At 35.1% G+C, this 22,848-nt stretch overlaps 4 protein-coding genes and 1 non-coding gene across 8 annotated transcripts in view; 2 read left to right on the plus strand and 3 right to left on the minus strand.

Moving 5' to 3' along the window:
- LOC125071282 (inverted formin-2) overlaps nt 1–6,208 on the plus strand; it is an 88,481-nt gene extending 82,273 nt beyond the window's left edge. The window contains exons 14-25 of one of the 2 annotated variants that reach the window (XM_047681457.1): nt 133–321; nt 504–630; nt 847–999; nt 1,573–1,764; nt 2,078–2,200; nt 2,415–2,574; nt 2,723–2,848; nt 2,935–3,072; nt 3,267–3,405; nt 3,626–3,744; nt 4,091–4,198; nt 4,332–6,208. In XM_047681457.1, coding sequence (XP_047537413.1) covers nt 133–321; nt 504–630; nt 847–999; nt 1,573–1,764; nt 2,078–2,200; nt 2,415–2,574; nt 2,723–2,848; nt 2,935–3,072; nt 3,267–3,405; nt 3,626–3,744; nt 4,091–4,198; nt 4,332–5,749 — 2,992 coding nt within the window. In that variant the 3' untranslated portion in view covers nt 5,750–6,208. The remainder of the gene's footprint in view (nt 1–132; nt 322–503; nt 631–846; nt 1,000–1,572; nt 1,765–2,077; nt 2,201–2,414; nt 2,575–2,722; nt 2,849–2,934; nt 3,073–3,266; nt 3,406–3,625; nt 3,745–4,090; nt 4,199–4,331) is intronic. The other variant, XM_047681456.1, reaches the window with a different exon arrangement.
- A 1,368-nt stretch (nt 6,209–7,576) lies between these two features.
- On the minus strand, nt 7,577–11,481 carry LOC125071440. Its single transcript, XM_047681688.1, has 6 exons — nt 11,347–11,481; nt 9,798–10,299; nt 9,084–9,352; nt 8,478–8,677; nt 8,055–8,166; nt 7,577–7,728 (listed from the first exon to the last, which is right to left on the minus strand). The coding sequence occupies exons 1-6, from the start codon at nt 11,422–11,424 to the stop codon at nt 7,612–7,614; spliced, it is 1,278 nt and encodes a 425-aa protein (XP_047537644.1). The 5' UTR covers nt 11,425–11,481; the 3' UTR covers nt 7,577–7,611.
- On the minus strand, nt 10,839–11,000 carry LOC125071623. Its single transcript, XR_007119935.1, has one exon. It is a non-coding gene; the product is annotated as a U1 spliceosomal RNA (small nuclear RNA).
- An 890-nt stretch (nt 11,482–12,371) lies between the features above and the next one.
- Nucleotides 12,372–14,339, plus strand: LOC125071441 (cyclin-dependent kinases regulatory subunit-like). Its single transcript, XM_047681689.1, has 2 exons — nt 12,372–12,572; nt 13,487–14,339. The coding sequence occupies exons 1-2, from the start codon at nt 12,514–12,516 to the stop codon at nt 13,707–13,709; spliced, it is 282 nt and encodes a 93-aa protein (XP_047537645.1). The 5' UTR covers nt 12,372–12,513; the 3' UTR covers nt 13,710–14,339.
- Nucleotides 14,340–16,575: 2,236 nt separating this feature from the next.
- The window catches only part of LOC125071227 (dystrophin, isoforms A/C/F/G/H), a 557,159-nt gene continuing 550,886 nt past the window's right edge, over nt 16,576–22,848 (minus strand). For 2 of the 3 annotated variants that reach the window (XM_047681335.1, XM_047681338.1), the window contains exons 54-64: nt 22,638–22,770; nt 22,275–22,497; nt 21,835–21,946; nt 21,314–21,434; nt 20,989–21,139; nt 20,723–20,884; nt 20,467–20,593; nt 20,198–20,326; nt 19,792–19,915; nt 19,299–19,385; nt 16,576–18,644 (exon numbers count right to left, since the gene is read on the minus strand). In XM_047681335.1, coding sequence (XP_047537291.1) covers nt 18,529–18,644; nt 19,299–19,385; nt 19,792–19,915; nt 20,198–20,326; nt 20,467–20,593; nt 20,723–20,884; nt 20,989–21,139; nt 21,314–21,434; nt 21,835–21,946; nt 22,275–22,497; nt 22,638–22,770 — 1,485 coding nt within the window. In that variant the 3' untranslated portion in view covers nt 16,576–18,528. The remainder of the gene's footprint in view (nt 18,645–19,298; nt 19,386–19,791; nt 19,916–20,197; nt 20,327–20,466; nt 20,594–20,722; nt 20,885–20,988; nt 21,140–21,313; nt 21,435–21,834; nt 21,947–22,274; nt 22,498–22,637; nt 22,771–22,848) is intronic. The other variant, XM_047681337.1, reaches the window with a different exon arrangement.

The raw sequence follows: 22,848 nt of genomic DNA on the forward strand, positions 1-22,848 counted from the left end.
GTATGTGGTACCTTCGTTACATCTGATTCTACCCAACACAAGTGCTTCAGCTACTTACATTGGGATCAGAGTAATGTGTGTGATGTTGTCCAATATTTATTTATTTTATTTTAAATAATTTATTTTTCTTAGTTCCAACGAAGATATCATACAATTAATCCGCGAGGGGTCTCACGATGATATCGGTACCGAAAAATTGCGTGGTCTTCTCAAAATTCTACCCGAAATTGACGAATGCGAAATGCTGAAAGCTTTCACCGGTGACGTCACGAAGTTGGGCAATGCTGAGAAATTCCTTCTGCAACTCATCCAGCTGCCCAAGTAAGTGACTTATTTGACTTTAACTATTTAATGTTTTATTAATAAATGTCATTGTAAATAACTTATTTTATCGAAATAATATTTTATTGACCTGTTCCATTTTCTAGCATTGCTTCAAATTATTTTAAGATTAATAAAGAGATAAGAATATATATTCATAAAAAATCGTAATTTTATTGCAGTTACAAATTAAGAATCGAGTGTATGCTTCTAAAGGAAGAATGGTCATCTACCGCTGGATATTTGGAAAGCGCTATCAATGCCATCCTGGTAGCTGGAGACGATCTTATGTCTTCCAGAGCTATACAGGTAATTTCACAAGCATTTAATGAAATATTTAATTCTTGATATTATATCATTGTCAATATAATTGTCTCTGTATTCTTTGGTCTGGATTTTTGGATTTGCAAGTGGATATTTTCTTCGGTTGATTAAATAAGAAGTTATTTATTTAGCATCTTCAAATTAATTTCAGATTAAGTATTTTCTAAAACATCCAATAAGAAACATAATACTTTTTTACAGGAAGTACTTTACATAGCTCTAATAGCTGGTAACTTCCTGAACGCCGGTGGATACGCGGGCGGTGCTGCGGGAGTTAAGCTATCTTCCCTGCAGAAACTCTCGGACATTCGCGCAAACAAACCTGGCATGAACTTGATGCACTATGTCGCTTTGGTAAGGCTAACCTTATGAAACTGATAACCTTTGGTTGACATATCTATCATTTTTTAAATAATTCTTTATCTTATACTTACTTTATGTGATAACATAATTCTTCTTATTTTTACTCATGCTGAAGGTCGGCGGCCGAGCAAATGGGCCACCTGATGGTAAGTGGTCACCACCGCCCATAGACCACAGCGCTGTAACAAATATGCGCCACCAACCTAGGGAACTAAGATGTTATGTCCCTTGTGCCTGTAATTACACTGGCTCACTTAACCTTTAAACCGGAATACAATAATACTGAGTATAGCTGTATGGTTGTAGAATATCTGATGAGTGGGTGGTACCTACCCAGATGGGCTTGATCGTGGGATTAAAAGAGTGTCAGATAATTGTTATTGTATTTTGATTGAGATTGAGAAAATTGATGATTAAAGCAGATTTTACAACAAATATTTCTTTAAGATTTGCCATCGTGAGGTTTAGTTGCAAGGAAAATAACTATAATACGGAATAAAAACAATGGAATATATATTTATCGTGTGTTTGATGATCTTTGTTACAATAAATGTCTGTTTTCAGCAAGCGGAACGCAAAAACAAGGAGCTGATACACTTCGCTGACGATATAAGAGTTTTAGAAGAAGCGTCTAAAGCAAGCGTCGAACAGCTCCACAATGAGATCAACACACTCGCTCAGAGGATCAGCAATCTCAAGAGAGACATACAATCAACTCATCAAGATATTAAGGATCAAATGGGAGACTTTTTGCAGGTAACTTTCTCATAATTATTATCTCCAAAGACGTTCACAAACATGTTTTTTATAAATATTTAAATGTTTTCTTACATGATATTTCTATACTGACAAAATAATCTCGTAGTTATTTAAAAATATAGTTCATACAAAAAGAAATAGCTAAATTATAAAAGAAAGTCTTATTTCGGTAAATAATTTTTCTTATCTTTAAATGACTGAAAAATGACACAAAATTTTGTACGATAAATAATTCTTTAAAATGTTGTGTTTATAAAGAGATCTAGAAATCAGCCATCTATTTGTAAAATTTTATTTCCAAATCGAACAGGTCGCAGAAAGGGAGGTATCAGCTTTAAACAAGGACATGGAAGAAGTCGAGAGCATGAGGAAGCAACTCGCAGAGTTCTTCTGCGAAGATCCCGTCTCCTTCAAGCTCGAGGAGTGTTTCAAGGTACCTCATGACAAGACATTATAAAATACTGTAAATCATTTCCGTGGCTTATCAAAAGTAGAAGACATTCCTGAAAAATGTTTTCAATTGAAATATTCTCAATGTAATTCGGAATGAATTTGAAAAATAATCTTAGGAAAACAATCGCGAAAGGATCGCTCAGATACAGAGTATTTAGTATAGAGATATCACGTCGTATGCACTTTCGTTTCAGATATTTGTGACGTTCTGCAGCAAGTTCCGCTCGGCGGTCAACGACAACGAGCGGAGGCGGGCGCACGAGGAGCAGGCCGCCGCGCGGCGCCGCGCCAGGGACCTGGCCGCCGGCAGCGCCGCCGGCAGCGCCGCCGGCAGCGCCGCCAGGGCGCGCGCAGGTGCCTCTTCACCTCAGTTTTAAAGATATTAAAAAAAAATGATATATAAGCATATCAACATTCGAAATTTATCGAGTATATATATAGTATATACTATGTTGTGATGTACAGCGTAAAAATTGACATATTTTTATTGACTTTGTTAAAGGAGGAAGTGTGTGTAGCACCCCAGCATCAGATTGTGAATCTCTAATGGAGTCACTTCTTCTGGACATACGCAATGGTCTCAGTAGAAGATCTTTGAGGAAACCCCATGATTTATCACCGTCACCGGGTAAAGATACCTAAACTCTATATACACCTAAAATATTGTAAAAACTGAGTATGATTATAAAACTAATACGAGTCATGGAATTTCAGATGTTACTCCAACCGGAAGCTTAAGAAGACGAAGCAGGGCGAGTCCGGGTGACGACGAGGACGGTCTACTCGAGTTCCTACGGCATTCTTCACCTGCGGCTAATGAGATGCGCGAGCGGAACGCCTGGGGAAGCTTGGGTATGGGCGAAAAACAGATACTAATTAATTTAAAATTTTGTAAAAAAATATTAATTTAAATTAATTTACAACATTAGCCGTAATTCCAAAAAAAGGAAATTTGTACTAGAGTTCTGTCCCTAACTCGCTGCCTTCGGCTAGATACTTTGAGTGCCCTATGGCTATCACACACTAACCCCCTCCCCGCGCCGCAGACCGCTCGTGGTCGCGGCGCGCGCCGGTGCGCGCTCGCCTGGAGCTGCCCGAGCGCGAGCGCGCGCCCTCCCCGCGCGCCTCGCCGCCCGCCTCGCCCGCCGCGCCCGACGCGCCCGACGCGCCCGACGCCGGCCCCAAGTGAGTTCAGCTCTCTATTTTTGTAATATTAATCCGACATTTTAAATGCTTATGAAAGTATTTCCGTCCTGTTTCGATCTTCAGCTGCGATATAAAAGGATGTTACTGGTTGAGTTTGTTACTCGATTAAAGACGATCAGGGATCCCGAGTCGAATTCACAGTGGAAACTAGGAATGAATATATTTCGAACGGGGCCTGTACGAGATATGCTACTTACAGGGAGTGGCGACAGAAGATCGAGTCGTGGTTGCGCGCCAGCAGCGAGGAGGAGCGTCGCGCGCGGCCCGCGCACCCGCGCCGCGCGCACGCACACGCGCGCGCCTCGGAAAACGACTCCGGTCGGTACACGCGGATACGTCCGCTTTCTGCTTTCCCGTTTACTTCCCTTACCTGTATAACTCAAACCTAAATGCTCCATAAGTGATTGGGACTGTCTTAAATGTCTTTAAATATTTGATCTATGGAAGTTGTCCTAAACTAGAAAAGTATTTTTATTAGTAAAGATTAAGTCTGTCGTATCGCTGTTCCGATTTGAGGGGAACTGTAACTGTGTATAGGCACGAGGGACATGACATCTTAGTTCCCAATTTGTTGTGCATTGGTAATGAGTAATGATTAATATATTAGCGATCACCTGCCTAAACGACGTAAAAAGACTTGTTGATAATTAAAACTGGCCTACAGAGAGCGAACGTAGCGCGGCGCTGGACACGCTGGCGGAGTCTCGTGCGGAGTGGCGCCCCGCCGTGCCGACCGACACCGACCTCGTGCGGGCCATCGAAGCCGTCGAGGGTGAGTGACTACATACTTACAGTGTCACATTTGTGACTGCATGAGCATTGGCATAAGAAAGTATATATGTGTCTAAATCGGATTTGAATTGAAGTATGCATTAATTACTCATTTTATATTTTATCATTTTCAGACGTCCAACCAAAAACGAAAGATAACAGGTTGCCGTGGAGAAAAACGGAAGAAAACGAAGAGATGAGACGACTGAGAAGACAGAGATCACGCCAGCAAGTGGATTCCCCTCAGCTACTAGTATCAATAACCGAGGAGGAAAAACGAAAACTACCCGACATAACTGTTACCAGTGCTAAAGAGACTAAAGCTGCGAAATCTGATAGAGTCGAAATTGATTCTGACAATATAGAAACACCACCAGTACAAAGGAAAATGTTCCAACCTCCTCCAGAAAGGGAACCATGTCGAAAATACCAACCGTTTGTTTCGAATTCTAGTGCTAACGATAAAGCTACGACTGAAATGAAAGATTTGTGTCAAGAAATTTTGGGAGATGGACAATTCGATAGATTTTCTGCAGCTAGACGAACGAGAAGATATAAACGTAATGCAGAATTGAGTTCGCCAGAAGAAGAAAAGAAACAAGAGAGTCAACCAGAATTAGTTGCAGAAACACAAGTAATGAGACCGTCTAAATTAGAGATTCAAGCTTCGTATCCAGTTGACTCTCCAAAAGAAATAACCGTAGCCAAGCCTGTGGAAGAAACGGTCAAAGAAGATAAAGATTTTAGATTAAAACGTTGGCAGGACAGATTAAAAAGTCAAAGCGTAGGAGGCGCAGAGAAGATGCCAACCAAAGATAACAAATCGGTACCCTACTCGAGAATGAGGAGACAAACTTCGATCAACCAAGAGGATGTTCAAAAAGCCATCCGAGAATTAAAATCTCCAACTCAAACACCAACAGGGGTGTGGTCAAGGAACGCGTATAGAAAATCTATGAATGCAAAGTTGGAAAAAGTGCCCTCCACGACGGAAAGGACAACGTCACCTCGAATCCCCAAAGTTAAAAGCGAACACGAATTAAACGACGAAGGATTCGAAGAAACGCAAAGCCTTAATTCGGAAAGTGCGTCACAAGGGGCGTCGTCCGGATGTAACATGGACTGCGAATCTCCAATTCCGAAAAAAGTTACAGAAATTCCAAAGAAAATTTCTACCAAAGAGACACGGACGCCACCTCGGACACCCTTAGATCCGAAACGTGGTCTACCAAAACGAGCCAGCTCTTTAAGAGTTGAACGATCTACGTCTCGTGCGTCATTAAGAAGTTCTCGAAGTTCTTTGAATAGTTCTGCGTCAGTGGCAACTGTGAAAAGGGCACCTTCATCTTCAGTCAAAACCACCCCTAAGCCGATTCCAAAGCCAGTTTCCAGGATGCCTGCATCACGGTCCTCATCAAGTGGAAGTTCAGTAGGCATCTCGAGACCGCCCGTTAAAACAACTAACAGAACTTCTGGATTTATGAGACCGACCCAAGCCTCCAAAGGCAGAGGAACATCTCTTCAACCTGGCTTAAAACCTTTTGTTAAATAAAACCAAATATTGGAATGAGAGAATTTTTCGGCGCGTAATCTACCATAATTTAAACATATAAAAAATATTTGTGATTATTTTTAAGTTGTACCAGTATAAAAGTTTATAAATGAGATAGTATTAATGTAAGAAATAACAATTTAATGAAAAAAATAAATTATTGGAATCTTCAGATAAATCAGATAAATAAGGTGCTCGAATCTCAAAATATTATCTGAAGTTTTCAATGACTGAGTTTTGTTTTAAGTCTAACGTCTAGATCTGTTTAGAAATGGAAAAAAAAACATCGGTCTGGTTTATCGTTTCGGCCCGTACGTTACTTTTGACGTCATTTATAAGTTTTTTTTTTTTAATATTAATAAAAAAAATATCCAAATGAGAAAACAAATAATTTTACGTTTTGTAATTATTGTGCCACGATTTGTACGGGTAATTTAATCTTTTTAATGTTAGTTTAAACCAGTTTCTTTTTTTTTTAATATTTTAGTGTGATTTTGGATATAAAATTTCAACATTTATTTTTTCAACTTTTGTAATGGTCTTAAAAATTTTTCAAAATTTTTCCGTCCAAGCACCATTTCACAAGATTACCCTCTATTTATATTAGAAGTGTATAAATATATTTTTACGTACCAATTTTGCACAAGTGCTATTATATCTTAAACTACTATTTTCACGTAAAAAAAATAAATATAAACGATCTGATTTTTATACGTTATAGTTATTTTTATAGATCTTGAATTATTTTATCGTCACAAAGTAAGCATGGCTCTATTGAATAACTCTAAGTTAACACCAATGTTTTATTTTATGTGTTTATTGTTTACTAAAATGAATACATTAAATTTATATCGGAAGAGATATTACTTGTTATTTCATTTCCTTCCATCTACAAATAAACCTCAATCAAAATAATTTACTGGCACGCATTTTATATTTTATCTATAGCCAATTCCAACCTTCGAATAAATAAATATAAACATATCTTAGATTTACGTATTCCATGTGTTTTAATAAAAGTTTTACTATATTATACACTAAATAAAAAAAATAGTTATATATACAAATTTAATACATCTTTATTTCTCATTGAAACTCATTACAATTTTACTTTTAACTATACAATGAATATCATAGTTCATTCAAGCTCCCAATTTGATGTCAAATGTTGCATAATTGTCTTAATGTGGTTGAAATAGAATAACACATCATAATTTCCAAAATTTTGCAACGTCTAATATTATATTTTATATTTTTATAGACACATTTTATACACTATGTAGTTTGGATAACAATACAATAATTTGATCTAATTATGGAAACACGAAGTGGATAGGCTTTAATAACTATGAGACAATAGTTTATTATTTAACCAATTCCAAGTTCTTTTACGCGGCTTACAGTCGAGTGCACCGATAGAAATCGTCACGATAGCAAAAGTTATCACCTCTTTTTCTCTGTCTCTTTCTACTTTACTGATATTATATAATATTAGTTAAAGCTATTTTTTTATATGGTTTTAATTTAAGCTGGATCCTTCCTAATAACAACTTTGTCATTGTCAGTAAACTATCTACAGGTGTCGTTAATTTATTTCATTGTGTTTATTATTTAATACTTAATATTGCGAAAGCAACTTCATTCCAACCGGGTATCCCAACACCTCTTGCTTCTGTAATATACCGTATAAGCAAAAAAATCGCATTGAATTTCCGGACACCATTTTTTCATAAATACGAATAAATTTGAATTAGTAGACTAATTTAAGTGATAACACAATTTCTATAACAGAAGTTTATTTAATAAATTCACTTTAAAACGTTTAAATATAAATTAAATACAGTATTATGTCGTTAATATAGTTATATTAGTCCTTCATCAACGAGTTCAATAACTAAGTCGGTCATCTTCTTCCTGCAATCAGCATTGGATGTCCATACGGGCTTGACGCAATCATGAGACGGAGCAACTTCACTCTCCTGGCCAAAAAGAATAAATTAATTGTATTTTTTTATGGAAAAAGCAAATGCATTTGCATCACTTATCAGCACACCTTTCATCAAATCACTGAATTTAATTTTATGAAGCCAGCTTTAACCTCCAAGGAAAGACTATTTATACCTAAAACCGACCGCCTTTATAACAAGTGGGCGAAGCCGCAAGTGAAAACACTAGTCCTATTTAAAGATGAAGGTATTTCATATTGGTTCTTGATAATTAGGTTATTTGGTGATACTATACGATAGATAAACTGAGTTCCAAAATAAAAATGCATCTATATCTGAGATGAAAATGAATGTTGTACCTTTTCTTGATAAAGATTTGGTGCTTCGTTGCTATCGCACGTCATAATGGGGTACATATCCAGAGCTATGCCGAGACCGAAGCGACTGCTTCTCTTGAACTCGTCTTGCAGCCTGAAGATGAATTAGAATAAAAAGTTATATTATTTCTTTGACTTTTTTTAAATAGCGTAAACCATTCTCGCTTAAGAATAAATATTGTACAACATAAATACAATACGACATGAAATATAAATATAAAAACTATAATTAAATAACTAGTTTTAGCGTAGATTTCACTAATTTTATCTGTGGTCTTCGGTTATGGTAGAACACGTCTTTACGTGGGTATGGTATTATTATTAATTTATTAATATTTTGGCGTGTCGCTATAATTATAATTAGGAGATCGATTCTCATCAAAGGTATTTGTCAGTCTATCTCACATGTCAAAAAGTGTATCTCTGTCCAATATATTTCCGTCGCCCATCTCCATTAATCTGGCGTGTAGCTCATCCGCGTAGTACTCTAACAGGGCCGGTGCGTGTTCAGCTCGCTGTTGCCGTTCCAAGCAAAGATAGATGAGAAATGCAAGATCCAAAGCTGGTGACGCGTAGCGAGCCAACTGAAAATCTACTATATACATCTGAAAATAAAAATATACCAATTTTATTTTAATATACATATTGTATAAGAAGAGTACACATCAAAATTGGATTGGATTGGACAATGAAAGCCAGGCCATTTCTTTGCCAATCTATGAATGTGTTTTACACCATCATGGATCTTAATCCGAATAAAGATTTAAAGTTCCGATTGTACAATTTCATACTTTTTACACAAATCGGTAACTATTGATTTTTAATCTCGCATCCCCTAAATAAAATAATATCAGAAGAGATCAGGTTACATAAGTTTTTTAAAAATCAAAATTGTACCAAAATAAATCTATTTTATTTCTTACTTGAAATTTATTGTTATAGAAATAAACATCAAAGTAATTTCCGATATTTTAAGATTATTGTTGCGGAAACATTCAGAAATATTCTTACCTCAGCAATATCGCCATTTACAAATTTAAACAGCATATTGTTTGTCCAACAGTCGCCATGACATATGACTGCTAATGGTTCCTTTGGAGTCACCATATCAACCATGGTCTGGAAGAAGGTATCCTCATTGCAAAACCGTTTGAAAGGACCCAAATATTTCTCCTTATCCTTTGATTCTTTCAGCTCTTCCTCCACCATAGCTATCGCGTTACGAGTTGCTTCGCTGTAGTAACTTCGATAGTAGTCTTCGTTTTCAGCGACGAAAAAGACTTTAAAGAAAAGTAAAAGGTACAGACTACAAATGCACCTATACTAATTTTGCAAACTTTAACGCCTTAAAGAGTCTAATAGGTTAGACTTAAGTTAGGACTTAACCTAACCTCTTTTAGATCTGTTATTAATATGAGATCCGCACTTACAACACACAACATGTAGCTGTTATTAATAATAAAGAATAATAATAAGAAATCTTTACTTTCAAAAATGAGATAAGTACACCAGAAATGTTCTTAACACTAATGCTAACTTGAGTATTATATATAACACAGCGTTTGCAGCTGTGGAAACTAAAACTGGGAGTACAAACTAAGAGACCTGTGCATCAGCTGTCAGCGTCTTAACCCCACGGTCATTAGTTACATATTTCCTTATAAAGGTTTGTTTCAAAACAGAATAAAGAATTGTGTAAAAATAATTAATAAGCGTCCATCTTACCCTCAGAAATTCCATCTTGTATATTCAGTAGCTCGTAGAACCCTTCAGGGTCGTAATATTTCATAGCCAAAGAAAGCGCGTGGAAGTGGGACAAATGCTTCAAAACAAAATAACACTGTTCTAAGCTCAAGCCTTGCGTCCTATCCGGCATCACAAACCCGAGTGTCTTCAAATCTTTCAATATAACCAAATCATTTTGTGCCAAGTAGCATTTCGGTATAGATCTGAATGGATGGGTAACCTTTTCCCATTGACTCTGAAATTTGGACAGAGCTGGCCATATCTTGGTGTAAAAAGCGACTTCATTGCAGAATAACTCGTCACTTTTGAAAGCTTCTCGGCGTAAAATGCTTTCTGGTAAGCATTTGTATATAATAGATCCTTCCCAGGGTTCAATGATCTCGGTTGTGCCATCTGAGTCCAAATGTTTGCGAGAGCCCTTCAAAGTTATTCTATAAACCATTGAAGTGTAGTTGTCTCCTCTTTTTGATCCTGGAGCTCCCTAAATAATTATTACTAGTATTAAAAAAATACACATTATTCAAGATATTATAGGTTTTTTAACGCACTTATAAAATATTATTTTACAAGATTATATTCAATGAAAAGCACCGTGAAGACACTGATACACTGATACGATACACTAAGTATCAATTATATACTCAGATATACCATTAAATTTATGAATCCTGTATGAACTAACACCCAAGCTTTTTTATCATATATATAATCTAGCACCTTTTAACGTGAGTTATACTCCTATATTAGTTATACTTGTTTGTAAGACTAATTCGCACGGTACGGACGAATTTTATTTTATCTACTATTTAAATAAATAACTAAAATATTTTATACATACTATGATAGGCCTATGATCAATGAGTCTAAGTAGCAAAAAAAATCTCCGCCGTTCGTTCCGTTCGTTCGCCGTTCCGCCGAAGATAAAAGCAATACTCGGATTTCAAGTTTAATATTGCGACTTGCGTTATCATTTAGGAAAGAGTACTGATAACACACTATATAGAAATGTGAAAATATTAAGGGGGACGGCGCGTACGCAGTCCCCACTACCAAAAATTACGCGTCCGAGTTATCCGCATTAGGGATAATCGCAGAGGTCAACCCATTCGCAGTGCAATGAATAGGCCTCGCTCTGGGGGAACCGCCTTCATGATCACGGTGTCCCCTACGCCAGGTAAGTATGCTTTCATTTGGTTATCGGTAGGACGTCATTAAATGGCAAGAAATTTAGCCAGCGCGATTTAGATTTTGACTAAAATAGTACAGCGACATCTAGCGTATACCGTCAGAACTATGACAAACGAAATAAACATTTAGTGAAATGAAACGTTATTATTAATTTATATTTAAGAAAAACATTTTCATATTCCTATTATTATAATTTTACTAATGTACTATGGTAAGATAATATACTTTGAATTGCTTAATTTCAAAATATTTTAAAACCAGATATCGTAGAAAATTTAAGACTTATTAAAATATTATATTTTTTAAATTTTATACTAAACTTAAAATATTTATAACTTACCTCAAAATCCTGAATGGTAACATCAGGATATTCATCCTTCAGAAGATCCTGAAGGAATTCCAGAGTAATGTATGACATGTCAGTGATGGTGTCGTTCTAGATTTAGGATATCAACTGAATTGCCTGGATGTGGAAGCGGATCGCTACACTACCGGTTTGAGTTGCAATCATTGTTTATTAGTAATGGGTAACAAACTGTAACAATAAATTGAAAAGAGTTCGGACATTATTCAATTTAAAAAAAAAACATTTTTCAACTGAATTACCCTTGCAAAATTTGCTTCGCTTGTAAAATTGTTTTTATTAGAATAAAACTTTCTCTAAAATACATACATTGATATCTTTATTTTTAATTAACTATATAAGTTTTTCAATGTATAATATTCGTAACATATTTGTTTTTTAACTTATTAAGGTCATAATTTTTAAATAAAGTTTGAATTTGTGTTTTGTAAAAAATAAGTACCGAAATGTATATTTCCAAATTTATAAACATAGTGTCTCTACTCAACAGGGACTTATTATTGAATTGTTGCAACAGTGGGGTCGCTTAGATTGAATAATGTTCGTTGCCGCGTCGTTAGCGAAGTTTACCGGGCCTGTTTGTGTATAAGTGTTTCCGCACTTTTATTGCTTATATAAACATTATAGCTTATACTGATTAAGTATCTACATCTGTAAACTATAGCTTTCTTGAAATATAATTACTGGTTTGCATTCATGCACAAAATTAAAACGAAAAGTGTTTTTTTTATTGTAATTTTGTTTTACAAATTTATATTTTATATTTTTCTATGTAAAGTAACAATATATAATATCAATATATTTGTAACATAAAAATGAATAAATACATTATATAATTAAATTATCTGTCCTCATCATAATATAAGCTTCAATTATTACATTTAAAAAAAAAGTTCTAATTGGTTAAGTTCACGTTATGATAAAATGAATACATTTACAACAATACATTTTTGAATATGGCAATAAATTTTTGAGCGCCAATGTTTTGATTATTTTGACAGATAAAACAGCTGGGAAGAAAATCAATTGCACCACGTACGATAGAGAAACACGCATTTTGTCTTATGAAATAGTCATAATTTACTAATAAGCGTATTTGTTGGAATTAAACAGTGCTTTGTTTGAATATATTTGATTTAAAACATGCCAGTAGACCAGATACAGTATTCAGAAAGGTACAACGATGATGTTTACGAATATAGGTAAGATCTTCGTATAATTCAATTAGTCCTTGTTCAAGACAAATTCTGCTGAAAATGATATGGTAATAGACATTGAATTACATTAGTTTATTTTAAAAATGTTGTCACAAAGTCATATATTAATATCACTACGTTTACATATATACAGAATACAATTCTTAGTCATTCGTTTAAACCATGTGTCAATATAGCTTTAAAATACTTTTATTACGTTAGATCGAGATTGTATAACTTTTATCTTAAAAAAGTAGGTATTTATTTAACTTTTTTAGGTGATAAAACATGCAAAACACATAGCAACTAAACAAAAAATCCAGGATAACAAATATATTGAACCTTATTGTTTAGGTAATTAAGAACTAATTTCTTGAAATTTTTCCTCATAGGGTATTATAGCGAAATATCCACTGTTACATCATTCAATCTTTTTTAGGATATACTAGTCATAGTATTAAATATGGGTTTATAATGAATACAAATATTTCATAAGCTGTGTGGCTCTGGTAAATTTGATAGAATAATTTGTGCTTCGGTTCATTAGAGCTGATCATGGAAACTTTTGTTACATACAAACATCGAGCCTCAATCAAAGACTTGATGTAAACAATAAAAACAATTGGTAAATGTATCACTAAGATTAGTGTAATGCAGGTTGACAATAAATGTTGTAAGGGCAAGAATGAACATACTGAATTCTATTTGCATAAGTCAAAAAAAATAATATTAGTCTTAAAAATACTTGACAATGTTGACTCTGTAGGGTCTAAGATGATCAGATGGTATTTATATTACAAAAATGATCAATGCATACTTTGTTTAAATGGTGTAACCACAGTAATAAGGAAGTCGGTATTAATTCGTTATTATCAATCTATATAGAAATAAGTATTTTATTTACTATATTAATTTTTCAGACATGTAATACTCCCACCGGACATAGCCAGACTAGTACCAAAGTCTCACCTTATGACAGAAACAGAATGGAGAAACCTCGGTGTCCAACAGAGTCCTGGCTGGTTACACTTTATGGTGCACAACCCGGAGCCACATGTCCTTTTATTTAGACGACCTCGAACCGACATACCAACTCCTGTTAATGGCTTAGATGCAAGTACTTCTTCTACAGTAAGAGTCTGATGAAGTGGATTTCATAGCATATAGGCCACACCTTTAACTTATTATCTAACTCAAGGAACACATTTATAGTTATGATAATGTAAATTTTCATGATAAATATAGATTAATAATTTCTTAATGAGAATAAGTATTCGCGTATAACAGCAATATGCAGTCTTATATTATCTAATATAGATATAGTTAAAAAATATACAATATGTTGTATTTTGTGATATAACAAACGTAATTCAATTTTAAATTTGAATTGCATTGAAAAATGTCAATAATTGTTCCTAATGTTAGACTTGTTGAACACGTATGTGTTATTCAGCTCACGATTGCTCACTGAAGTGCTTGTTGAAGAAAATGTTTATTACAATGTCGTTGAATATCATAGACTAAAAGGTGATATTAAAAGTACTAGATGTGATATTCTTTAGCATACTTAATCAGTTATACACACGTATATTTAAAGGTGCTTAAAACTAAGTAAAGTGGCCTTCGACTGATGTACCATACCTGTTATTAATGCTAAGCTCATACACAATGTATAAATACAAATTATATTTAAAATGCAATGGATTTATTTAAGAACATTATAAACATGCTTGACATATTGTTAACCAAATAAAAATTATTATGTTTCTTTTATGTGTTGTGGTTTTTTTTTAATTTAAATGTTGGGTATTTGTTTGATACATTTTTATACACTTGACAGCTTTGGCTTCATCTGTCTTGTTCAATATTATGAAATATAATACAAAATTTAATCAAGGCAAAATAAAAAAATACGTAAATTTTATTGTTATAATCCTTTTGTCACGTTCTATTACAAAACTGAAATTTTAAAATGTTAGATTATTATTATTGAACCTGTCATTACAATTTACATACAATTAAAACAATGTTGACGCGAAATTATTATAGGCGTGCACTAGTGTGAGTAGGGTTGCCAGGCGTCATGATAAAGCCGGCCATAGTTAGACTTTTCGATTGCGTGTCCGGCTAAAATAAACGGTGTCCGGTAAATCCAGCTAGTGTTGTTTGTTGTTTATTTCACAGACGAGATACATTTGATTTTATTTATATTTAATTAGAATTTAATAAGATTTATGTTAATAATCAGAAAAGCTTGATTTTACAGATACATTTATTTATAGTACCTATTAATACTGAGACATAAAATATTCAATAATGTAGAATGTCCAGCTTATTTACCCAAATGGCCAGCCAAACTGGCTGGTCTGGTCGGCTATTAGTTTTGGCGACCTGGCAACCCAAAAGTGTGAGTGGGTGAATTAGTGTGCGTGTGACGACAAAGAGTAACGAAATCAAAAAACTACAAATTAGATTATGTTTGTTAAGTTTATTTGATTAAAATATATTTAACGGCGGTGGATATCAGTGGCGTAAATAGCCTTTTCGGGCTCCAATGAAAAAAAAAAACGGTTGAGCGTTGGACGAAATGTTAGTCACCTGGCAGGAGCACCTAAAAGCTGGGTTGTATAATTAAACTGAAATTGCAATTGTTTTATATTTTCAAGTTGTAGTTACACTCAGTACAACGAAAAATAGGGCTTGCGGCTATAAAATTATTAAGTCAATTTTAATTAGAAACGTAAATACAATTGCGTTGCTTTCTCGTTCTCTAGAAATGTTTTTTTTTTTAGATTTTTGCTCATAGTCAGCGATGAATTTAAATACATCCATCCTTTTTGCTTTTTCAACCTCGATGCGCAGGAATTTCGAAAGTAGTTCTTTATTATTTTGAGATTTGAAAATGAGTGTTCCGCACGAAAACGGAATGAAAACGCATGAAAACGGTGACCGGAATCCTAAAAAAACAGAAGCAATAAGGAGTGGACTTCGTAGAAAATCGTGATCATGTGTATGTACATACACAGCAAAACCCGAAGGGCAACGCTTCTGATATATCTGTTTGATATTTTAATTGCACCTAAGAGCCGAAATGGCCCAGTGGCGTGCATCTTAACCGATGATTTCGGGTTCAAATCCAGGCAGGCACCACTGAAATTTTGATTTTTCATGTGCTTAATTTGTGTTTATAATTCATCTCGTGCTCGGCGGTGAAGGAAAACATCGTGAGGAAACCTGCATGTGTCTAATTTCAACGAAATTCTGCCACATCTATATTCCGCCAACCCGCATTGGAGCAGCGTGGTGGAATATGCTCCAAACCTTCTCCTCAAAGGGAGAGGAGGCCTTTATCCCAGCAGTGGGACATTTACGGGCTGCTAATGCTAATAGAGCATTTGTTGTAGTTTCTTCATCGGTCGCAAATAGTAATCATGAAGGAACCACAAGCGGGTTGAGTAAATATTAGTAAAAAAATGTAAACTTAGAGTACCTACCATTCGTCATTTTTTATAACATAGGTGCGGTTCAATTCCGCGGATTCCCTGTAAAAAATAGTGCAGTTTCAAAAGCATTTGCCGAAATTTAGTACACTTTTTCTTTGCGGTTATTTTCATTTTTATGAGGGTCCTCCTCGAAAAAGTATTTTGAAATATAAGTAGAATTTGTAGCCCGCCACTTGCACGCCACCGCATAGCTACGTCACTTAATTTTAAGTGCACAGATGATTTTTTAAATTATCTGAAACTACGTGAAATAGGAAAAGGAGGAAAAGGAAAGGAGCTTTTGGTAATCGATAAAATCGATTTTCATGGCCGAAATTCAAACTTGATTTTGGAAAAAAAGAACAAGGACGTGTGTATATTCCTCGTAGTTGCGGACCAGTTGAAAAATACCTATTCAGGGCGAGTTGAAAAATTAATTCTGTATATAGTAATGTACTGAGAAAATAATATGCGTATGAAATGTTTGGATAAAAATCAAAATGAAACAAATATTACTATGCAGAACGTTTATTTGGATTTAACTTCTAAAACATTATAAACACAGTAAAATATACAAATAAATGCGGAAGTAGTATATTTTATATAACTTTGCCAATATTAAAGAAACAAAAAAATAAGACTCGTCCTACACGTTAAACAAATACATTAAAATTATTAACAATATATTAGTGTTGATTTAATAATAATTTTCCATTCGATAAGTAATAAATTGTGCTTTTCGTATTCTTAAAGTCTATATTAGCCAAATTAAAACTAGGATTATTCGTCATAAAACGAAACGGAATAATAACGAGTTGCCAGTTAAAAAAAACATAAGTAAATAATTGTGGTCACAGATATAATAATCCACAATAGAAATATTTCATACATAAAAATCGTAAAATGGATTATTAAAATCGATGAACGATATAAAGAATATTGGCCAAATTTAAACGAAACTTGATATGGTTAATTGGAAGTACTTATTGTAAAGTTAGCGTCAACAGTTACTTAACATTCGTATAAAAGTCATCTCTCCAATATAATCTTATCTAAAAAGGTAGGCATCATCTTATAAGTAGACACATTACAAAATATCCAAACGTACGAATGGGACAGAAAATGTCACATTCCATATAATAACTAGAAAGGAAGGTCAAGTGTTATGCCTTTGTAATAGTGAAAAAGTTTGGTTACATGTTTTCATATTCGCTAAGAAGAGTTCCTACAATGTCAGACCTCAATACGTAACAGAAAATGACTAATGAATAGAAGCTGGATTATTCATATTTTCATCTAACGATACATTTTTTTTGATAACTCGATATAATTATGTAACATACAATATGCACATATATAACATGCTCGTTATTTATTTGGCTACATCTAATACTACTGTAAAAACCGTTTAACGAATTCTTTAACTACCGTCATATTGTAATGACATAATATAATACGTTGATAACGGGGACTTTATCTAATAACGATACACTTTCCACTAGAACGTAGGCCCTCTCGTCGTAACGGTAAAAATGTTTACCGGATTGCATTAAACATGTCAACGTAGGGTATATTAAAGCTAACTTTGTGATATACTTAAAGCTTTAGCCCTTTATAAGCTGCCTTAGAAAAATTTCGATATCAAATTCTGATTAAAAATGGAGGCGTTCGCGCTTAAATTTTTTTCGTGACATTTTATACATATGTCAATTTATTTTTTACACAGCAAAAAATGATATGATAATTTACAAGAAGTGATATGAAATGGAAATTGTACTAATAGATATGTACTTAAATAATTAATAAAAAGTTTTTTTTTTATCAAGTATTGATAAATTTGGTACAATTTAATAAAGTGTAAATGCTCTTTACATTGTCTTTTTCGTTGAATCGCTTCGCTTCGACAGCAGTGCTGAGTTACCATATACAAATATAATATTAGAACAAGGTTAGGACTCAATCACGATACGTACTGCAACAAAGGCATGCCCTTATCTATACAATAAGCGTTGCATACGAATATCGTCTCTACGAAACCGTAGCTATCATTAATTGTTCAGCTTAGGAACTGATCAACTTGTGGCTCCGATCCTAAGGATTAAATTCCCGTGACCCGTTTAATGCCAAGTGTAAATAGGAAGCTCGGTTCGATATTAGTGTTATGGTAATGAAGTTAGCTCTTGTATAGTTTGTACAGATAAGCACGTGCAGGTATTGTTAGTGATGAGTCGAAAATTAGTAAACGGTTACCGTAATTATCGGTAAATATATTTAAAATTAACTTGAGAAATAAGATCTTATTGTGCATATAAATATTAAAATACAGGTGTACAGTAAAGCAATCTTTGGTAAGTAATTCAACAGTGTTGCCGAAGCGATATAAGAATCGGTTACAAATTGTTATCAATATTTAAATACTGGTAACATTTGTCCGCTTCAGCACCATAGCGCGTCGGATCGAATGTTTTCGAAGGAGAAACCTATTTGTCTTTGTCTTCTTGTTTCCCGTTGGTATATTGAGGAGGTGCGTTGGAATTCTGATTTTGATCCTCCGTCATAACTGATACTAATTCTTCAACAGCTCGGCCAAGATCATCTGTGTACAAAATTAACAATATAAATAAAAAATATTACACTTAAATTGATTGGAAACAATCAGATCCTAAGGGATATGTCAGAATATAATTATACTTCATTTAATTTTTAATGTCCAAGCGTTACTGTATGTATAGTATATGATTATAATGTTTACTTATATCATAAAAAGATTAATTTACCTCACGGAATGCGTCCTGTTTGGTTTGCATTAAGAAAAATAACGCAAAATTAATAATATTATATTTTCATTAACATAAAAACCATGCATAGCTCATGCAAAACATCTAAGTATTAAAAAAGATTAAAAATTGACATACAAATTAATAAAATACACAGCAAATAATAACGAAATACATGGGTCACGTAAAAACATCAATATCATTTGAGTGTCTGAAAATAAGCAAAAATAAAAAAACAACGACTCTCCTAATTATTACACACTTGACGACAATTGCTCAAACATCAGTAATTATTTAAAAAAAAAAAAAATGTACTTATTTAATTTTTAAATTTGAACGAAGCAATTGATTTTTTTTAATAAAACCTTGTCAGAAATATGAATTTGTTGGATGTCAAAAAGAAATGACAGATTCCGCTTTTTTTTAGTACTGTTATTGTTGAGCAATGGTCTGTCTCAGCCGACTCAGCTGACCTGCGCAGTGCATGAGCGAATGCACGGCGTGCGGCGGCGGTGGCGGACGCTCCAGTTCGCGCGTCTCCCTCTCTGCACGACCGCCATCTTGTTTTATACAATAAGTCAATGTCGGACATATTCTTGCGTAGCTTTTTATTTTATAAATCCTATTTGTATCCTATAAATCTTATAATTATAGAGGTCACTCTAGGTTTCTTACTTTTCTATAAAAGTATAATTTTGATATATTTTCAGTCTAGACTTGGATTTATATTATATAGACTTAGACTGTACCTCTGCGATTAAATTTTATTTTTATATTTTTATTTCATAAATATAATATATATATATATATATATATGCGTATTATACCGTTATTTAATTAAGTTCGAATTTTACATTGGAACAAAGTAGTTAAGTTTGGGAGTAAACATGTTACTCAAATTCACTTTAACAGTAAAAAGGTACAAGTCATAGGTTGCACGGTAAGTAAGAGTATTTTAGTACTGACTGGTGTCGTGGTAGAGGCCGTTGTGCAGCTTGGCGGGCGAGTCGGTGGCGAGCTGCGAGGCGGTGACGGAGCGCGTCTGCAGCGTGCCCGTGCGCGCGCCCGGCGAGCCCTGCGCCGCGCCCGGCTGGGGGGGGGGGGGACGTGGGTTCACTTGGGTTCACTTCTTATTTTATATACTTAAAAGAGCAGACAAGCTGTTTTGACATCTTCTGGTAAGTCAATACCAGTCATTTAGATTACGAAGATTTGGGAATCAGATTCACTTAACTTGGCGGTATGAGTCTATGTGACCTAAAGGGTATACTTCCCGCATCACCTTACTGTAAGCTACAGCCAAACACTGGAACTAATCCAGCGTACGAATTGTACATTTTTCAATTCAACCCATAATTGATAGTTATCGTACCTCGTCCAGCAGTCTACGCAAGCGTTGCAGCTGCGCCTCCAGCTGACGGTTATGTTCTTCCAAGATCTGCATGCGAGCCTCCAGTCGTCCCTTATGCTGTCGGAGGAGACGAGCTTCCGCCATCATATCCTGAAAAAAACGTTTATTTATGATCTTAAGTATTATATATCGTGTGAACAGTAAATATAAATTTAAAAACTAATATTTTTAACAAATTGTTTAACTTTTTGGACAAACTAGTGTCTGATCTTTAGAAACGCTCTAATTACCTGATCAACAGGCGCATTCCTGTTGTCGGTGACCGCATGCTGTTCTTCAGGAGTGGAGCCTGGTGTTTGTTTGGCCTTAAGCCGTTCGTACTCTGCTTGAAGACTAGCATTTTCTTCTTCAAGTTCTCTGCAATTAAAAAATAATTAAAACAGTGAGAATACATCGACCGCCTTAAAAATACCGGTGTTTTAGTACAGTGAGTGTCTTAAATATTATTTCATTACATATCCTCCTATAATTTCTATTACACATTACCTGATCATAGCCTCCAGTTCGTGTCGTTGTTCCCGATGGATGACCGACACGACGTGCACGGGAGAGCGTGGCGCATCTTCGCCATCACCTTCTCCATCCACTCCCTCCGAGGCTCCGTTTAGCGAAGCGCAATATTGAGCGATGAGGGCGTGCTCCTCATCGCTGTAAAAAAATATGATTTATTTATGTATAATTATAGATCCGGCTCGAAGGACCGAAGTCAATAACGGTATTCTGGCGATTTATTTGTAAATTTATCAGGTCACCTGTCGGGCGTGTCGGCGGCGCGCGCGCCCAGCTCGACCTGCGCGAGGCGCGTGGCGTACAGCTCGAGGCGCGAGTGCATGTCGTCGGCGCCCGCGCCGCCCGCGCCCGCGCCGTGCTGCGGGGACGGCGCGGGGGACTCCAGCGCGTCTCCTGTGACAAACGGGGGTGTTGATTTAGTGTTTGCGAGGTAGCCGGAGCGTCGAAATCACACGGACCGATAATATTATTCTTTGTAAACCTTTAAACATTATCACGAAACCGTTACTTTGTAACTTTCTTGCTTGGTTTTTATTCAATATGGCAGGTTTTCATAAGTGAATTTACCTTCGAGTACGGTCTGGACCGGCAAGTATCCAACTCTGGGGTGTTTCTTGAAGTATCTCGCAGATTTGAATTTATTACGGAGAGCCCTCGTGAAGTCACGCACGTCTTCACCTGATGTCGTCTGAAATGGAATTTTGAATTTTTATGTTGGTATAGAGTAATTAATGAATTTTTTCTCGGTAGAATCTACATTCCGAACCGGTGGTGATACTGGATATCGTTTTGAAAAAGACGATTAAAAACTGCTTGTATTAAGTATATTTTGATTTTTCATTTTAAGCAAAGGTAGGAAGAAGAAAATTATTATTTTAATCCATGTTAGAGAAAACCGACCAGCAAATTGACCTGTTTGTAAGTGGTTAGAACCACGAATAGAAAGAGGCATGAAATATAAATTCCTAATATCAAACTCGAGCTGAAATGTTCAACCTCTGGTCTTCATCCTTCAAATCAACAGTTATTATGAAAAACTTTGACTCGTCTGACTTGCACAATAATTATTTAGGTACACCAGCACTTACAGCTGTGCAGTATTCTTGCATAGGATGTGTCAGCTTGTGATTTTTGGCTTTGCGACCGTTGAAGAAGCATTTCTGACACATATCGAAGTTGAAACATTTTAAACAGCGGTATCTGAAACATAAAACCACAATAAGTTTGTATCTAAAGAAATAACTAAATATACATACACATTATATAAGTAACAATTCATTTAGAACTAGCTACTAGATCCGACTTGGCACGGGTAGAATATTACATAAACGCCATACACTATTGATCGTCATTGTCGTCATTTTAAACAATTTATGTAAAATCTTAATGAATCTATCTAATCTAGTTAAGCCTTCCTCATTAATTACTCCATTAGTGAAAGCCGTATTAAAATCCGTTTGGTAGTTATCACATAGACTCGCCGGGCGGACTTTCTCTTTTAAGCAATTGGGTTACAAAAGATTCTTACCTAAATCCAACAATTGGGTATTCTTTACAAATATTGCACTTGGCCTGGTGTTTCGCACTTTCTGCAGCAGCAAGCCTGTGTAGTACCGGCAGCCAGACCATGGACTGTGGCTCCTTCTGTAGCCATTGGAGGAAGTGGAATGCCTCTATAAACTGAAGCTGGCCATCTGCATCTCTCTCTAACGTCTTCTCTTTGGTGTCTTCTTTTTCCTTCTCTTTTTCCACTAAAATAAGGAAGAAATTTTATTTTTTAACACATTTAATTAACTGTTTGTCTTATGCAAATGTTTTTTGATTATATCACACAGTAAGAAATTTAGATATATATTTTTAATATTTTTATTCCTTCCGATTGTTATCTTACCTGCTTTTCTATCAAGCGTACTTCCTCTGTTACCCTCCTTGGTGGCAACAGATGCTTGTTCGAAGCAGCTCCTCACTGAGGGTTCTATATTAGAGCCGCCAAATGCCGCTACTTCTCCTAACTGTCTTGGAACCTGGGAATTAGCGGAAATGTTTTTGTCAAAACATTGTACTCGTGGTTAGACTACTAGAGCACTAACATAATTTATAGT

This window comes from Vanessa atalanta, chromosome 19, assembly GCF_905147765.1.
Source record: "Vanessa atalanta chromosome 19, ilVanAtal1.2, whole genome shotgun sequence".
In the NCBI taxonomy this organism is placed as follows: Eukaryota; Metazoa; Arthropoda; class Insecta; order Lepidoptera; family Nymphalidae; genus Vanessa; species Vanessa atalanta.

Coding starts and splice junctions, on each gene's coding strand:
- LOC125071440 (XM_047681688.1), bottom strand. CDS start 11,424: ATGTCATACATTACTCTGGAATTCCTTCAGGATCTTCTGAAGGATGAA. Junction 10,300..11,346: donor TTACCATTCAGGATTTTGAG/GTAAGTTATAAA, acceptor ATAATTATTTAG/GGAGCTCCAGGATCAAAAAG. Junction 9,353..9,797: donor ACAAGATGGAATTTCTGAGG/GTAAGATGGACG, acceptor TTTTCTTTAAAG/TCTTTTTCGTCGCTGAAAAC.
- LOC125071441 (XM_047681689.1), top strand. CDS start 12,514: ATGCCAGTAGACCAGATACAGTATTCAGAAAGGTACAACGATGATGTT. Junction 12,573..13,486: donor GATGATGTTTACGAATATAG/GTAAGATCTTCG, acceptor TTAATTTTTCAG/ACATGTAATACTCCCACCGG.